At 60.7% G+C, this 18,266-nt stretch overlaps 1 protein-coding gene across 2 annotated transcripts in view; it reads left to right on the top strand.

Annotated features, from left to right (window-relative positions):
* BSN (bassoon presynaptic cytomatrix protein) overlaps positions 1-18,266 on the top strand; it is a 94,827-nt gene that overhangs the window by 64,243 nt on the left and 12,318 nt on the right. For both annotated transcript variants that reach the window (XR_014304018.1, XM_082703138.1), the window contains exons 3-5: positions 1,221-2,105; positions 9,224-9,670; positions 10,079-16,714. Coding sequence is in view for 1 of the 2 variants with exons in the window: in XM_082703138.1 (XP_082559264.1) it covers positions 1,221-2,105; positions 9,224-9,670; positions 10,079-16,714 (7,968 nt within the window). In the remaining variant the exon portion in view is untranslated. The remainder of the gene's footprint in view (positions 1-1,220; positions 2,106-9,223; positions 9,671-10,078; positions 16,715-18,266) is intronic.

Genomic DNA, 18,266 nt, shown 5'->3' with positions numbered 1-18,266 from the left:
TATTTATTTATTTGACAGAGATCACAAGTAGGCAGAGAGGCAAGCAGAGAGAGAGGAGGAAGCAGGCTCCCCCTGAGCAGATAACCCAATTCGGGGCTCAATCCCAGGACCCTGGGACCATGACCTAAGCCAAAAGCAGAGGCCCCAACCCACTGAGCCACCCAGGCGCCCCTCATTTCTACTTCTGAGTCTATTGATGTCATCCTTAGCATCTCCCCAGATGCTGGGAAAGAAGGCTATTGACTGACCTACACCCATGTTCTCTGAATAATCCCAAAGGCAAAAAGACTCCCTCTCCCCTGGTGTTCATTTACCAAGTAACATGGATCAGTCCTGTTTTCAGGGTCACACAGCCAGGCCCGAAGTCCTTGCTGAAAGTGGTGATTGGCCCAAGCCAAGTCTCGCACTCACTTTACTCGGCAAGGCGTGGATGCAGAGAGGAAAGTCCGTGTCCCTCACAGGAATAGCAACACATGCTTGTTTGTTCTAGAGGCACAGATTATCCCATTTTCTTAAAAAATGTGTCTTGCTTAAGGAAAAAAAAAAAAGTCTTTTTCATTCTATTTACATCATCACTGACATGGCCTTACTTTGCTTTCCAGATTGTCCACATCCGTCTTGTACTTTCTGCAATGCTCCAAGCTCCTCTAGGACAGGGGCCATGGTTTCATTTATTTTCTGTGCCTCCCTCTCCCTCCTGTTACTCTTCATTTCTCTATTCATCCTGCAGGTTTTTAATTGAACATCGATTGCCTTCCAGGCACTGTACTAAGGCCCTCCTTTCCATCCTGGTTTATGTTTTAAAAGATTAGGCTGACTGCTGTGTGGACATGGCCCAAAGAGGGCAACAGGGGAAGGAGAGAGACCAATTGGAGGCTTTGGGGGATATCATTGGTGGGGAAGGCCGTGGGGATGGAATGATGTACACAGATCAGACGTACAGCCTGCAGGCAGTGGGGGAGACCCCTGCACAGGGGGATCCGGCAGGCAGCAGATTGGTGTTTGGGGGGTGGGGAGTGTGGGACTGCCCGTGTTCTGCTCCAGGCACCTGGCAGCTCCCAGGGGTGGGGGCCGTGCCCTCGGTCCCTTTGGCCCAGAAACATCTGAGCTGGCCTTGTCGCTCCTGCCTGTGCTTGGAGCTGGTCCTGGCTGCTGTGGGATCTAAGCTGTGGGTACCACCAGTCCTGACCACCCTGTTGACCCTGATGCTTCCTCCTCAGGTGAAGGAGTGGCTCTGTCTGAACTGCCAGATGCAGCGGGCTCTGGGGATGGACATGACCACGGCGCCTCGCTCCAAGAGCCAGCAGCAGCTGCACTCCCCAGCCCTCTCTCCTGCCCAGTCCCCAGCCAAACAGCCCCTGGGGAAGCCAGAGCAAGAGAGATCGCAGGGCCCAGGTGGACCACAGCCTGGCCCCCGCCAGGCTGAGACAGCCAGGGCCACCTCAGTGCCGGGGCCTGCCCAAGCAGCTGCCCCTCCGGAGGTGGGGAGGGCGTCTCCTCAGCCCCCTTTTCCCGTCAAGCCTTCAACAGCAGAGCCCAGGCCACCGGCAGGAGAGGCCCTGGCCAAAAGTGCCACCACAGTACCCTCGGGGCCTGGTGCTGCTGAGCAGACCCAGGAGGGCCTCACTGGGAAGCTCTTTGGCCTCGGCGCGTCCCTGCTGACCCAGGCAAGTACCCTCATGTCTGTGCAGCCTGAGGCTGAACCCCAGGGCCAGGCTGCCCCCAGCAAAGGGCCACCCAAGATCGTCTTCAGTGATGCCAGCAAGGAGGCTGGCCCGAGACCCCCAGGCTCAGGGCCTGGGCCTGGGCCAGCACCTGGAGCCAAAACTGAGCCTGGAGCTAGAACAGGTCCTGGGCCAGGGCCTGCAGCCCTGGCAAGAACTGGGGGAACAACCAGTCCAAAACATGGCAGAGCGGAACACCAGGCGGCCACCAAGGCTACTGCCAAGCCAAAGACCACGCCGAAGGAAAGGGCCACCTGCCCACTGTGCCAAGCTGAGCTCAACGTGGGCAGCAAGGGCCCAGCCAACTACAACACCTGTACCACCTGCAAGCTCCAGGTGTGCAACCTGTGTGGCTTCAACCCAACGCCCCACCTGGTAGAGGTAAGACAGCGGGACCAAACGTGTGCCCTTAGGCCTTGGTGAGGGGCCAGGACCTGGAGTGATGGGGGGCACGGGAGGCCTGGGAGCCAGAGAGGGCTGTTGAGAACTGGGTCTTCAGCCACTGCAAGGCTGTCCTGACATGGCCACAGGGGGCGTATGCTCCCTTTTCTGTCCCTGCCCCGGTTTGTTGTTCCACTCAGAAAACTGACTGGCTCAGGGAACGGGGGAAGGGTGCTTGCTGCTTCTGGCCAGCTGACCAGTGTCCTGGGGCCCATCCCAGGGGTCAACAGGCTTGGGAGGCCGTGAAGTGGTCGCTCCATTCCCAGCTCTCATGGGCTTGGCCTGATGAAAGATGCTAATTTCCCCTGCTCAAGTGGGAAGAGCCTGAGGTCCCGTCCTGCCCTCAGTCTGTGACCCGCCCAGGGCACTGAAGGGCTGTTAGGCAGAGGGCTGTGCCCCGTTGCCTTGGCTCCAGCCCAGCCAGGAGGGATCCGCCCTCCATCGCCTCTTCTGAGGTCCCAGATGTTGGTGTCTGCTTGTCAAAGCCATCGTATTTGGGCCACATACTTTGGCTGGGCCTGGTTCTCCCTGGCGCTGCTTGTGGGGATGCTCAGAGACGTTCTTCTTACCCATAGGGAAGTTTGAGGGAGTTCTGAGGCTGGGGCCTGTCTTCCTCCAGTCCTTGGTCCCAGGAAGGGCTCTGGGCACTGTGTAGAGCTGGATGGACAAGAACAGGAGGCCCAGTGTTCTCTCAAAGCTTTGAGCCCAGCCTAGCTGGCTCAGATGGTACAGAGGTTCCTGGGCAGAGCTGGACAAGCCTGGACATGGAGGCTGCTGCTTTTCCTCCCCTCACTCACTCTGCCCTATGGGGACAAGATGAGCGATTGGCTCATCTTGACAGGTGGCTGCATCCCCAACTGTGTCCCCTCAGGAGATGGTCAAGCCAAAGCCTTTCTTCCTGCATGTAGGCAGCCGCCTGTGCCCTTGCGCTCCTAGGCTGAGGCATGTGTGGTCCATGGTGGGGCAGGAGAGCCTTGGCAGCTTGTTCTGACTTGCTTTGGGTCAGGCTTCCACTGGAGCAACCCATGGTGATAGGGAAGACTGCTTTGACTGTCATAGGCCATATTTCCCAACACGCAGAAAGAAGCAACTCTAATGAAGACAAGTGACCTCCTCAGATGATGACCATGTGGCCCTCCGGGCCCCATACTACCACGCTTTAAGCCCTAGATCCAATAGCTCACTGGAGGACAGCTGGCCTGGCTAGCTGGGGTGGGGAGGCGGCACCCAGGGGCCACCCAGGGGAGCCAGAGGAGCTCCCATCTGGAGATTGCAAGGCACATAGCACTGCCACCTGATGCTGGGCACCCTGGCGCACCCAGATGCTAAGGGACTGTGAGTCCCCTTATCCCAGAGAGACCTCCTGGCCCACATGTCCTCATGCAGCAGGACGTGCACAGAGGAAAGGGGGAAACTGCCTCTGCCCAGGAGTGTAACATTCCTGACAGCTCCTTTCAGCAGCCCCTGGGCCAGGCCAGGGGGAGAGCTGGTTGTGCCTGAGCATGTCTCAGTCACAGGCTGACTCCGGGTGAGCACCTGGCTTCTGATCCGAGCCGCTCACCAGCTGCTTGGGTGTCCCCTTCCCGGACTCTGGAGCTTCTCCTTCTTGATAGCCCATGTCGCCCCCTGCCCCAGGTTATTTTTCCAGGGGAAATTTCAGAGGGAAAAGGGATCTAGTTCTACTGCTTTCTTCTTTGTGCGCTCTAGATTCCCTGTCTAGAAAGAAGGTAAAAGGTTTTACGGCTCCGAGATGTTGAGGAAAAGTGTCGTGCGTGTTTTGCTGTCTCCATGTCCTGTGCCACTGCCACCTCCTTGGCCAGAACCACCCTTGCCCCCCCGAAGCATCTGATAGGTTCCATGAGCCTGACAGGGGAGGTGCTGGGGGTTCTGGTCCTAGCTTCTCCCCACCGCAAGGCCACTGCTTTCTTGCCTTTTGCTCCAAACAGTCAGGGTAGCCCAGCTTCTCTGACTCCTTTCTCCTCATGGCTCTGCTTGGTTTTCTTTTCTTTCTTTTTTTTTTTTTTTGTTTTTTGTTTTTTGTTTTTTGTTTAGTAGGCTCCATGCCCAGTGTGGAGCCCAATGCAGGGCTTGAACTCATGACCTTGAGATTGTGACCTGAGCTGAGACCAAGAGTCAGACACATCACCACCTGAGCTGTGCAGGCGCCCCATGGCCCTGCTTGTTAATGCTGCTCTCCAGGGGACTCCTGGGGAAGGGATGGGTGGGCAGCCACGATGCCTGCCTCCCAGGGTTCCCACCAGCATTGTTGCTTTTCTTCACTATAACAAGGCCACGGGCCGTCTTTGATCTCCCCTCAGCAAATGGCCACTTGACATTCAGAGAAGTTGTGTGCCTCCCTATGACCTACATTGTGTGTTTTTGGTTAGAGGCTCCTGATTTCTCAGCAGGTGTCCTGGACACATTGAGCCTTGGGAGTGAGGTGGCAGGCCAGCAGGTAGGGGTGGGTCTGCCCTGGCTATGTCTCCCACACCTGGCTCACGGAGGCTGGCCTGCCAGGCTTGGGATGACTGTGCTGTCTCTGGGCTGAGTGTGAGGCAGAGGGACTGGTGTCTGCATGTAGGCCCCGAGCTTGAAGGAGGGATGGACCAGGGAAGCCCCACAACCAGCTCCCCACCGGCCTATGAGACTGGCTCTGGCTCCACCCGAGACCAGAGCCGACTCTCCGGGCTGTCATGTTGGGAATTTTCTTCAACATCTCGGAGCTGTAAAACCTTTTACCTTCTTTCTAGACAGGAAGTCCAGACCACACAACGAAGGAAGCAGTCGAACTAGATCCCTTTTCCCTCTGAAATTTCCTCTGGGGGAAAAAAAACTAACCATAGTGCTATTTAGTGAGTCATTTCATAATTAAGAGTTGTTGATTCCAAATTTTTTACCTATTTATCTTTCTGAAGGATAATAGTACCCTCTGGCTTAATTTTTAATTGGCTTTCAGTTAAAAATAGAGTTTGTGAAGAAATTAGTGGAATTGGAAATGTTATAGTAACACCACCGGTTTCTGATCTTACTATAATTGCCAAAATACCAGCCATGCCCTTGAGAAGTTGGGCCTCCCTGGGCAAAGGGCCTGGCGCCTGTGATAAGCAGGGCTGGCCTGGGCTCACGTGAGGCAGGGCTGAGGCGAGGGTGTCAGGCGAGAGGCCAGCAGCTGCCTCCGGGAACTGTGATCTCAGGAGGCCTATCTCCTCCCCATGGCATGGAGGTTTCTGGGAGAACCAGTGGAGACACCATACTTCACATACTTAGGCAAGGCTGAGCACACAGTCAGGAAATTGGAACCAGAGTGTCCTGAAGACAGTCTACGTGCAGGGAAGGAGTCCCCGTCGGCCCCCAACCCTCTGGGTGTGAATCAACCCTGTGGCCAGTGCAAGACCCTGGTCTCATGAGGGAGGCCCCATGGGAATGGACACGAGGAGAGCACAGCCCTGCCAGGAAGGCGCCCCCTAGAGATGTCCGGGAGGGTTCCTCTTCTTGGAGGAGAGGCCCAGATAGGAGAAGCTTAAGCTTGTCCGGACACAGGGAGGGGCGGGGTAGCAGCATCAGGAGAACAGTAGCACTGGGGATGGTCATGCCCGTAGTCCGGAGGCTGAGTCTTGGGCTCTTTACGTCTGGGTACCCCTTCTCTGGGTTTCTTGCCTGCTGCCTGCTGCCTGTTGTCTGGCAGTGAGACTGGGGATGGGGATACGCTGGGCCCCGCAGCCGTCTGGGCGGGGGGGTGTCACTGTAATCAGACTGACATGGGCCAGCTCCACATACCCAGATTGTGTCCTGTGGGGTCATTCAGACCATGGCAGCAGGTGCAAGGAGGGTGCCCAATGTCCACTGCCGCCTCACCAGGCAACACTGGCCCTTGAGGCACAGTAGCCAGTGGTCCTGGAAGACAGCAGGCTCGTCGGCCTGTGGGGTATGCCACGAACTCTCAGACAACTTGCTTCCCCTTCCTCACCCTGACCCCACCTCCCACCATGAAGTGGTGATTACCCTGGGGGCTACCTTCCTGCCCCCAGAAAGGAACTGGGCAGAGGGAGACAAGGGGTTAGTGGCCATCAAGCCTCCCACTGTTCATTCCCAGGACCCGGGTCATCCCCTGCCCACTTGCCAAGGGGGACAGGCAAAGGAGAAGCAGGCAGCAGCTCCCTGAAGGCTGGAGCTGGGTGGCGCTGGGACAGAAGAGTATAGGAGAAGGTGTGCAAGTGAACGAATGAATGAGGGGATAGACCCTAAAGGGGAGAGTGAATGAACAAATGAATGAGTGGAATAATGGAATGAATGGGTAGGGCGGAGCGGGGCGGGTATGCTGTAGGGGGCAGAGATGAGAGCGGAGTGAGAAAAGAAATCAGGACCTCTGTTCCAAGGCACAGAGCCTCCCCATGGCCTACCTCTTACCCCATCCCCATTCCCCGGAAGACTCAAGTCTGGGGCCAGGGCTCCTCAGGCCCCTCCAGTCCCCAGCGCTCTGCACCCAGAGAGCTGCTGCAGGGCCTCCAGCAGTCAGGTCGGGTGTTTATTTTTAGCCCTTACCTCCCATGCCTCCCCCTGCGTGCCTTCCCTCCCTTCCCGGCTGACTGCTACAGCAGAGCCAGGAGCAACAGGGCCAACTGGGCAGCCCCTCCTGTAGGCTGGCGGCCTCCGTGAATAGCATGGGAAAGAACAAAACCCTGGGGAGCGTGTGACCACAAAGGCCGTGCTCTGCTGAGGGCTGTGCCTCTGGGCTTAGGTGAGCAGGCTGTGCTCTGAGCCCCTGGCGTGAGGTCTGTCTCCTCTGTTCAGACCATCCTTCCAAGGTGCCCTTGCCTCACTGGGGACTGTTGCATCTGGGGCGGGGTCTGCAGGCCAGTAGGGGGCAGAGGTTGCAAAGCCACCAGGGTGAGCCAGGGCAGATGACCCAATCTCGAGAGGCCTAGCCTGGAATGGCCTTGTGCAGGGACCCAGAGTGGAATCAGGACAGTGTTGCCATAGGCCGCACCCATTTCCCCAGGTCTGGCCCAGATCCTAACCCCACCTTGCTGATCCTGGGGCTTTTCTCATTTCCAGAATTCGCTTGGCCTCTGCCTATACCCCTCTTACCTTGCCAGGGTCTCTCTGTCCTCTCACAGTCCTTTGATCCAAGGGGATTTCCACTGTGTCCCCAGCGGATGTCAGAGGCACATGGGCAGAATTTCCAGGCTCAGGCTCTGTGCTTTTCCGTGCCCTGTCTCTCTCAGGGCCTGGGCTCAGCCTGTGTAGGATTCTCCCCAGACACCCCTAGGGGTGACCAAGCCAAGTGATTCCAGCACCCATTGCTTCCTAGGGGTTTGTGTCAGGGTACAGAGAGGATCAGATAAGGTGCCCAGGGGTCAGTAGTGGGGTGAAGGCCGGCCCTGCAGAGAACAGGGTGAGTACACGTAGGACTTGTGAAGGGTCACCTTCCATCGCTGGGTCTCTCTGCTCAGGACCCATGCAGGGGATGGGGCTTCAGGGCAGAGTTGCAGCTCCAATCCAGGGAACGATCTCAAGGCCCAGAGCAACAAGGCCATGGAGCAGGCCTATCTCTCAACACACACCAGGGGCCTCCCACCTGCGTGGCCTGGCCTCTGCTGGGGCCCAGGCCAGAGATATGATATGTAGCCCTGTGGGCAGGAAACTAGGGAAGAATGATTGACGTGGCCTCTGCCACAGTGGCCTGAGGATGCAGGCTGAGGGCAGGCACTCGGGGGGCACCATGCTTCCAAGGATCTGCCAGCTGGGCTAGGATCTGACATGGGCTCGGGGCAGTGTGTGAGGTCAGGGTACTGAGGCTGCTTGCCCACTTTGGGCTGGCGAGGGTCAAGGGCCACCTCCCTGCCCTGTCTCCTGGCTCTGTGATCCCGTGGCTCTGTATCTTGTGGTTCTCCTTAATGGCCCAGCCTAGTGGCCATGCTGCTGGTGGGAGCCTAAGTGTCTGGCCATGTGGGATGAGCACCAGCAGGAAGGTCAGAGCCTCCACGTCTCTGCTCCCTCCTCTAGGGCAAGAGCAGGCACAGGCATGTGGTTACTCTCTCTCCTTCCTCACCTCTTTCTGGGCCATGACAGGGCCTCCGGTCTTGGCAAGAAGGAGTCCTGACTCTGGAGGAAGTTTCTGGAGACATGGCCCTATCAGCCTCTGACTGGCTACAGAAATCACCCCCTTAGGGCTTGGGACGCTCAGACCTCACCCCTGTGCAGACAGCTGGAGCTGGGGGAATCAGACTGCATTTCTGGCGTTCTAGGAACTTTACCACTCATATCTGTGTCACACTTGGATGACCTGTTTGGGGCTGTGGACTCCAGAAACGCTTCCTGCCAGCAACCTCAGTGTCCGTCTTTGTCCTGGCTGCTTCTCCAGCCCCCAGCCCTGAGCCTGACAGAGGGGATGACCCTGAGGGTGGTGGACGGATGGCTGAGGGTTTGGTCCCCACACAGCTCTGGAGGAAGCAGGGCCCCTGGCCTGAGTGTGGGCATACACAGTCCCCAACGGGGGACTAACCCTGAGCCCTGTGGGCAGGAGTAGGCTTCCACTTGAGGGTCTTTGCTGACCTTGGACAGGGAGACTTGGGCTTGGGGGGGTGTGGGCAGAGGGACTTACTTAGCCCCATCCTTCCTGCAGGGCTTCTTCCAGACAACCTCCCCTGGCCCCAGGAGTCTGCAGCCCTTACTTGGGAAGGGTATGGGGGAGGATGGGATCTGGGGCCACTCCTGGTTTCAGGGTCTCTGGACTGCTGGACTGTGCACCAGCTCCCCCTCTTCCCCAGACTCACATGCTGCCTATAGCCTTTCCTCCCCGGCTGGTCTCCTTTTCTGGCCAACTGAGAAAGCTCTCTAGGGGGTGAGGAAGGGACCCCTCTTCTTGGTTTACCATTTGAACTCTGAAGGATGGTGAGGTCTGTCATGTGGGGTCTTTTTCTCCTTGTGCCTTTGGGGTCATGCTTTAGAAGATGTTCTCTAGCTTACGGTTACAGAAATAGTCATAGAAACATTCTTTGAGTACTTAAGGGTCTTTGTGATTTTCATCAACCCCTTCCCTTTCCATGTCCTTACAGAAAACCGAGTGGCTCTGTCTGAACTGCCAAACTAAGCGGCTGCTGGAGGGCAGCCTGGGGGAGCCGACCCCCCTGCCCCTGCCCGCCTCCCAACAGCCCCCCGCAGGGGCCCCTCTCCGGGCGACGGGAGCAGCCCCTCCGAAGCAGAAAGGACCACAAGGACCAGGCCAGCCATCGGGCCCCCCGCCTGCCAAGGCCAGTCCCCTGTCCACCAAGGCCAGCCCCCAGGCCAAGCCTGTCAGGGCTTCTGAACCCGGCAAGACCCTGAGCAGTGCCCAGGAAAAGAAGACAGGAATCCCAGCTAAAGCCGAGCCTGGGCCGAAACCCCCTCCAGAGACTACCGTGCCCCCTGGGACTCCCAAAGGAAAGACGGTGCCCCGGAGGACTGAACCTGCCACCCCCGTTGTCAAGGCCGTTCCAGAAGCCCCCAAGGCTGGGGAGTCAGAGGTCAGTCCCATTCACTTCCTGGAGACCCTGGTTCTCAGGTGGTCTAGTCTAGGGAAAGGCTTGGTTCTCTGGGATGTAGGCCTGGTGCAGGCCCCTTGGGGCCATGGAGGAGGTAAGGGAGGCCTGGATGAAACCCTGTTGGGCCTGGAGCCTGTGAGTTCTAGGCTAGTCCTGTGTCTGACACATAGTTGAATGCTCTGGTGGGTTTTGCACCATTCAACCTCATAAAGTTGCTCTTTGAGAACCGACGACTGCTTGGGGTTCCCAAGGCCAGACACATGGAGGATGGTGGGCCATGGTGCCCAGGGAGTTGGAGGGCCCCTTCCTCGGGTGGACAGAGAGGGCCGGGCTTCCCCAGTGAGCTATCTGCTGCAGTGAGTCAAGAGTCTGCTTCTCACCCTGCTGCAGGAGCTGGCGGGCAAGCCGTACTCTCAGGACCTGTCTCGGAGCCCACAGAGCCTCAGTGACACAGGCTACTCCTCGGATGGCGTCTCCAGCTCCCAGAGCGAGATCACAGGCGTCGTACAGCAGGAGGTGGAGCAGCTGGACAGCGCAGGGGTGACGGGGCCTCGCCCGCCCAGCCCCTCCGAGCTCCACAAGGTGGGCAGCAGCATGCGGCCCTCACTGGAGGCCCAGGGCCCAGCACCCCGGGCCGAGCCGAGCAAGCCGCCCAGAAGCAGTGGTGGCGAGCAGAAGCGGAGGCCCCACTCCTTGTCCATCATGCCGGAGGCCTATGACTCGGATGAAGAGCTGGAGGAAATCCTGGAGGAGGAGGAGGAAGACTCCCTGGAGTGGGGGCCCCAGAGGGAGCAGCCGGACACAGCCGAGTCCTCAGACGACTTTGGCAGCCAGCTGAGACACGACTACGTGGAGGACAGCAGTGAGGGTGGCTTGTCCCCTCTCCCACCCCAGCCCCCAGCCCGGGCAGCAGAACTGACTGACGAGGAGTTCATGCGACGGCAGATCCTGGAGATGAGCGCGGAGGAAGACAACCTGGAGGAGGAAGACGCCGCCCCCTCTGGGCGTGGCCCGGCCAAACACACCGCCCAAAAGGGCGGCCCCAGGCCGCGGCCCGAGCCCAGCCAAGACCAGGGGGCTCCGCCGAAGAGGCGGCTGCCGCACAACGCTACGACGGGCTACGAGGAGCTGCTCTCTGAGGAAGGCCCAGCGGAGGCCGGGGATGGCACTGCGGCTCTGCAGGGCGGGCTCCGCCGCTTCAAGACCATCGAGCTCAACAGCACGGGCAGCTACGCCCACGAGCTGGACCTGGGCCAGGGCCCCGACCCCGGCTTGGAGCGGGAGCCCGAGCTGGAGATGGAGAGCCTGACGGGCTCGCCCGAGGACCGCTCCCGCGGGGAGCACTCCTCCACGCTGCCGGCCTCCACGCCCAGCTACACTTCGGGCACCTCTCCCACCTCCCTGTCCTCACTGGAGGAGGACAGCGACAGCAGCCCCAGCCGCCGGCAGCGGCTGGAGGAAGCCAAGCAGCAGCGCAAGGCCCGGCATCGCTCCCACGGGCCCCTGCTGCCCACCATCGAGGACTCCTCGGAGGAGGAGGAGCTGCGGGAGGAGGAGGAGCTCCTGCGGGAGCAGGAGAAGATGCGGGAGGTGGAGCAGCAGCGCATCCGCAGCACCGCGCGAAAGACCCGGCGGGACAAGGAGGAGCTGCGGGCCCAGCGGCGGCGTGAGCGCTCCAAGACTCCCCCGAGCAACCTGTCCCCCATCGAGGACGCCTCCCCGACGGAGGAGCTGAGGCAGGCGGCGGAGATGGAGGAGCTCCATCGCTCCTCCTGCTCCGAGTACTCGCCCTCCCCCTCCCTCGACTCAGAGGCTGAAGCCCTGGACGGCGGCCCCACCCGGCTCTACAAGTCGGGCAGCGAGTACAACCTGCCCACCTTCATGTCCCTCTACTCACCAACGGAGGCGCCCGCAGGCAGCTCGGCCCCTCCCAGCTCTGGCCGGCCCCTCAAGAGCGCAGAAGAGGCCTACGAGGAGATGATGCGCAAGGCGGAGCTGCTCCAGAGACAACAGGGGCAGGTGGCCGGCGGCCCCTCCCAGCCTGGCGGCCCGCGGAGCCAGGGCACCTTTGAGTACCAGGACACCCCTGACCAAGACTATGGCCGCGCGGCACAGCCTGCCTCGGAGGGCCCCGCGGCCAGCCTGGGAGCAGCCGTGTACGAGGAGATCCTGCAGACATCGCAGAGCATTGCCCGCATGCGGCAGGCCTCCTCCCGGGACCTGGCCTTTGCAGAGGACAAGAAGAAGGAGAAGCAGTTTCTGAATGCCGACAGCGCATACATGGACCCGATGAAGCAAAATGGTGGGCCGCTCACCCCTGGCACCAGCCCCACCCAGCTCGCAGCCCCTGTGTCCTTCTCCGGCTCCACCTCCTCAGACAGTGGTGGTGGCCGAGTCATTCCTGATGTCCGTGTGACTCAGCATTTTGCAAAGGAGCCTCAGGACCCCCTTAAGCTTCACAGCTCCCCTGCGTCCCCCAGTTCTGCCTCTAAGGAGGTAGGCGTGTCCTTCTCCCAGGGCCCTGGAGCCCCAGCCACCTCGGCCATGGCTCCTTGTCCAGCTGGCCTGCCACGAGGTTATATGACTCCCACCTCCCCAGCAGGCTCTGAGCGCAGTCCTTCACCATCTTCTGTAGGCCACAGCTATGGACAGAGCCCAGCCACTGCCAACTACGGGTCCCAAACTGAGGAGCTACCCCAGGCCCTCAGCGGCCCCACCATCAGTGGACGGGCTGTCAGAGACAAGTCCCTGAGCGTGAGTGATGGGGAGGGCGGCCCCCACAAGGCCTCCCGGGGTTATTCCTACTTCACCGGCTCCAGCCCACCTCTCTCTCCATCTTCTCCCTCAGAGAGTCCCACATTCTCCCCTGGCAAGCTGGGGCCAAGGGCCACAGCCGAGTTCTCTACACAGACGCCAAGCCCGACCCCCGCCTCAGACATGCCTCGGACCCCTGGGGCCCCAAGTCCGGCACCCATGGTGGCTCAGGGCACACAAACGCCACACCGACCCAGCACCCCTCGCCTGGTCTGGCAGCAGTCCTCTCAGGAGGCCCCCGTTATGGTCATCACTTTGGCATCAGATGCCTCCAGCCAGACCAGGATGGTGCATGCCAGTGCCTCCACCTCCCCAGTCTGTTCACCCACCGACACCCAGCCCACCGCCCACAGCTACAGCCAGACGACACCTCCAAGTGCGTCCCAGCAGCCCCCAGAGCCACCTGGGCCACCCGGCTTCCCACGGGCACCCAGTGCTGGTACGGAGGGGCCCTTGGCAGTATATGGCTGGGGTGCCCTCCCTGCTGAGAACATCTCCTTGTGCCGGATCTCGTCTGTCCCCGGGACGTCTAGGGTGGAGCCAGGCCCCCGGCCTCCAGGCAGTGCTGTGGTAGATCTCCGCACAGCTGTCAAGCCCACGCCCATCATCCTTACTGACCAAGGCATGGACCTGACCTCTCTTGCCGTGGAAGCAAGGAAGTATGGGCTTGCCTTGGATCCAATCCCAGGACGGCAATCAACTGCCGTGCAGCCTTTGGTCATCAACCTCAATGCTCAGGAGCAGACCCATGCCTTCCTTAGCACCTCCACCACCGTGAGCATCACCATGGCCTCATCTGTGCTCATGGCTCAGCAAAAGCAGCCTGTGGTCTATGGAGACCCCTTTCAGAGCCGGCTTGACTTTGGCCAGGGTGCGGGCAGCCCCGTATGTCTGGCCCAGGTCAAGCAGGTAGAACAGGCTGTCCAGACGGCCCCATACCGAGGCGGGCCCCGTGGAAGACCTAGGGAGGCCAAGTTTGCCAGGTATAACCTGCCCAACCAGGTAGCACCTCTGGCCAGAAGGGACGTTTTAATCACTCAGATGGGCACTGCCCAGAGTGTTGGCCTCAAGTCAGGTCCCATGCCAGAGCCTGGCACTGACCCCCACCGGGCTGCCCCCGCAGAGCTGCGGTCACACGCTCTGCCCGGTGCCAGGAAGCCGCACACAGTGGTGGTGCAGATGGGAGAGGGCGCGGCAGGCACTGTGACCACACTGCTCCCCGAGGAGCCTGCAGGTGCCCTGGATCTGACTGGGATGAGGCCTGAGAGCCAGATGGCATGCTGTGACATGGTCTACAAGTTCCCCTTTGGCAGTAGCTGCACAGGCACCTTCCACCCTACCCCCAGTGCCCCTGAGAAGAGTGTGGCTGACATCGCCCCACCTGGCCAGAGCGGCGGCCCCTTCTACAGTCCCCGGGACCCAGAGCCTCCTGAGCCCCCCACCTACCGGGCACAGGGGGTAGCGGGGCCTGGGTCCCATGAGGAGCAGAGGCCCTACCCACAGGGCCTCCATGGCAGGCTCTACTCCTCCATGTCTGACACCAATCTGGCTGAGGCGGGCCTCAACTACCATGCACACAGAATGGGGCAGCTCTTCCCAGGCCCCGGACGAGACTCCGCTGTGGACCTCAGCTCGCTGAAGCATTCCTACAGCCTGGGCTTTGTGGATGGACGCTACCTGGGGCAGGGCTTGCAGTACGGCTCATACACAGACCTGCGTCATCCCACAGATGTTCTGACTCACCCACTTCCTATGCGCCGCTACAGTTCAGTGTCGAACATCTACTCAGACCACAGGTATGGCCCACGGGGAGATGCCGCTGGCTTCCAGGAGGCTAGCCTGGCCCAGTACAGTGCCACCACTGCCCGCGAGATCAGCCGCATGTGTGCGGCCCTCAACTCCATGGACCAGTATGGAGGGCGGCATGGCGGTGGTGGCGGCGGTGGCCCTGACCTCATGCAGTATCAGCCCCAGCCCGGGCCTGGGCTCAGCGCCCCGCAGGGTCTGGCTCCCCTCAGACCCGGCCTTCTTGGGAACCCCACCTTCCCGGAGGGCCACCCAAGTCCTGGGAGCCTGGCCCAGTATCGGCCTGCGGTAGGCCAGGGAACAGCAGTCAGACAGCTGCTGCCGTCCACAGCCACCGTGCGTGCCGCCGACGGCATGATCTACTCAACTATCAACACTCCAATTGCTGCAACACTGCCCATAACCACCCAGCCCGCCTCAGTCCTGCGGCCCATGGTGCGCCGTGGCATGTATAGGCCTTACGTGTCTGGCGGAGTCACCGCCGTGCCGCTCACCAGCCTGACACGCATGCCTGTGATCGCCCCCCGGATACCTCTTGGGCCCACCGGGGTGTACCGATATCCCGCACCAAGCAGATTCCCTGCTGCTTCCAGTGTTCCACCTGCTGAGGGGCCTGTCTACCTGGGGAAACCCGCGGCTGCCAAGGCCCCAGGGGCTGGGGGCACACCCAGGCCAGAGCTGCCTGCAGGGGTGGCTCGGGAAGAGCCCCTTTCCACGGCTACCCCAGCCGCCGCCAAGGAGGCCCTTGCAGCCCCAGCCCCAGCTCCGGCCCCGCTGGCCACCCAGAAGCCACCCGGAGATGCTGTTCTGGGGGGCGGCATTGGGGCCCCCAGCCGGCCCGGGCTGGAGAAGGAGGACACTGCGCAGGAAGAGCGGCAGCGGAAGCAGCAGGAGCAGCTACTCCAGCTGGAGCGCGAGCGCGTGGAGTTGGAGAAGCTGCGGCAGCTGCGGCTGCAGGAGGAGCTGGAGCGGGAGCGCGTGGAGCTGCAGCGGCACCGCGAGGAAGAGCAGCTGCTGGTGCAGCGGGAGCTGCAGGAGCTGCAGACCATCAAGCACCACGTGCTGCAGCAGCAACAGGAGGAGCGGCAGGCTCAGTTTGCGCTACAGCGGGAGCAGCTGGCCCAGCAGCGCCTGCAGCTGGAGCAGATCCAGCAGCTGCAGCAGCAGCTGCAGCAGCAGCTAGAGGAGCAGAAGCAGCGGCAGAAGGCCCCCTTCCCCGTCGCCTGCGAGGCACCGGGCCGGGGGCCTCCCCCCGCGGCCCCGGAGCTGGCTCAGAATGGCCAGTACTGGCCGCCTCTGAGCCACACAGCCTTCATCGCCGTGGCAGGGCCAGAGGGGCCCGGGCTGCATCGGGGCCTCCCCAGCTCCGCCTCGGACATGTCGCTGCAGACTGAGGAGCCGTGGGAGGCGGGCCGCGGCGGCATCAAGAAGCGGCACTCTATGCCTCGCCTGCGGGATGCCTGCGAGCAGGAGTCGGGCCCTGAGCCCTGCACGGTCAGGAGGATCGCGGACAGCAGTGTGCAGACGGACGACGAGGAGGGGGAGGGCCGCTACCTCTTGACCCGGCGGCGCCGGGCGCGGCGGAGCGCCGACTGCAGCGTGCAGACGGACGATGAGGACAGCGCTGAGTGGGAGCAGCCCGTGCGCCGCCGGCGGTCCCGACTTTCCCGCCACTCGGACTCAGGCTCCGACAGCAAGCATGATGCTGCTGCCTCGCCATCCCCTGCGGCTGCCACCGCCAGGGCCATGAGCAGCGTGGGCATCCAGACCATCAGTGACTGCTCCGTGCAGACGGAGCCCGACCAGCTGCCCAGGGTCTCTCCGGCCATCCACATCACGGCCGCGACCGACCCCAAGGTGGAGATCGTACGGTACATCTCGGCGCCGGAGAAGACTGGGCGCGGGGAGAGCCTGGCCTGCCAGACAGAGCCCGAGGGGCAGCCCCAGGGTGTGGCTGGGCCCCAGCTTGTAGGGCCGACCGCCATCAGCCCCTACCTGCCCGGCATCCAGATTGTCGCCCCAGGCCCCCTGGGCAGATTTGAAAAAAAGAAGCCGGATCCCCTGGAGATTGGCTACCAGGCCCAGCTGCCCCCAGAGTCCTTGTCACAGCTCGTGAGCCGCCAGCCTCCCAAGTCCCCCCAGGTCCTCTACTCACCGGTCTCACCCTTGTCCCCCCACCGGCTCCTGGACACCTCCTTTGCTTCCAGTGAGAGGCTGAACAAGGCTCATGTGAGTCCCCAGAAGCACTTCACGGCTGACAGTGCTCTCCGCCAGCAGACGCTGCCTCGCCCCATGAAGACCCTGCAGCGGTCCTTGTCCGACCCTAAGCCCCTCAGCCCCACCGCCGAGGAGTCTGCCAAAGAGAGGTTCTCCCTCTACCAGCACCAGGGGGGACTGGGTAGCCAGGTATGGGCACAGGGGCTGGTCCAGGGTGGGACAGGGGTCTCTGTCTAGCCTGAGGGCCCCACAGGGAGGGGTATCTCCCCGGTCTGGGGGGGGGGGGCGGTGGAGTCACCTCCAGCTCCAGAGGCCCAGAGGAAGGAGTTGAGGATGAGGACTGGACCTTCCTCAGTGCACACCTTGTGGAGTGGGTAGCCCGGCAAAGACAGCTAGGTGGGCAAATACACACTCACGCCCTGCCCCCATAGCCACCCATCCAGACGCCACTGGAAACCTCAGCCTTCCCTCAGCCCTCCCTCCTCACAGCCTTACCTGGTCCAGCCCCTAGCACCTCCCTCCCCAGACCGGGCCCCTCCCATTCCTAACCTCCACTGTGGATGTGGCCTTAGAAAATCAGCAACACTGACCCAGCTGGGCTGCTCCCTACTACCCAGCCCTGTCCTGGCTGTCACGGCCCCACAGGAAGCCCAAGCCCCGGGCCTGGCCTTGAATGTCTTTCCCAACAGGCTGCAGCGTGCTCTTGGTCTTCTCTTGTCCCCTGCCCCTCTATGACCCTCAGTAAATCTGCTTACACTCCTGTCTGCTCCTCTAGGCAGGGATCCCTGCAGCATGAACCTACTGCTGCCTATGGCTTTAATTGCCAAAGAGTGCCCTGTGACTGGACGAGGTGCCCTGTTGCCGACTGCTATGCAGGGGGAGATGGGAGATGCAAGGGCCTAATGCCAAGGATTTGGGGTGCCAGGCTGAGGAACATGGGTTTTTTTTGTAGGCCTTGGAGTCTCTGCAGCTTTCAGGCAGGTGAGAGAGGGCAAGATAGGTTTTTTTTTTTTTTTTTAAATAAGATTTTATCTATTTATTTGAGAAAGAGAGTAGGGGGGTAGGTGCAGAGGGAGAGGGCGAAGCAGACTCCTCACTGAGCAGGGAGCCCTCTGTGGGGCTCCATCCCAGGATCCCGAGATCAAGACCTGAGTCGAAGGCAGATGCTTAACCGACTGAATGAACCACTCAGGTGCCCCAAGATGGGTATTTCAGAAAGCTTCCTGGGCAGAATGTGGGCAGATGGGCTGAAAGACCGCACGATGGCCCTGGGGGAAAAGGGTGGAACTGGAGGCATCAGTGAGTATGTCTACCTGTGTCCTGGGTAGAGGAGAGGGTGGGGCCTTGAGGTGGCATCCTGGAGGGGATGAGCTTAGGTAGTAGAGAGCCCTGGGGTGTGCAGGCCAGAGAGCATAGTGATGGAATCAGGAGTCAGGGTGTCTCACCCTTGTGGTGCCCCACCATGATGGGCACCCGTGATGTGCAACCAAAATAACAAAACGTGAACAATAGAGTGAAGAGTTCAAAAAGTAAAATTTATAGGGGCGCCTGGGAGGCTGAGTCAGTTAATCATCCCAACTATTGATCTCAGCTCAGGTCTTGACCTCAGGGTTGTGAGTTCAAGCCCCACAGTGGGTTCCATGTCCAAAGTGAAATTTATTTCTTTATTAATTTTTAAAGATTTTATTTATTTATTTGGCAGAGAGAGAGAACACAAGCAGAGGGAACAGCAGGCAGAGGG

This window comes from Mustela nivalis (assembly GCF_964662115.1).
Source record: "Mustela nivalis genome assembly, chromosome: 1".
Lineage (NCBI taxonomy): Eukaryota > Metazoa > Chordata > Mammalia > Carnivora > Mustelidae > Mustela > Mustela nivalis.
This window is presented reverse-complemented; position numbering and strand designations above follow the sequence as displayed.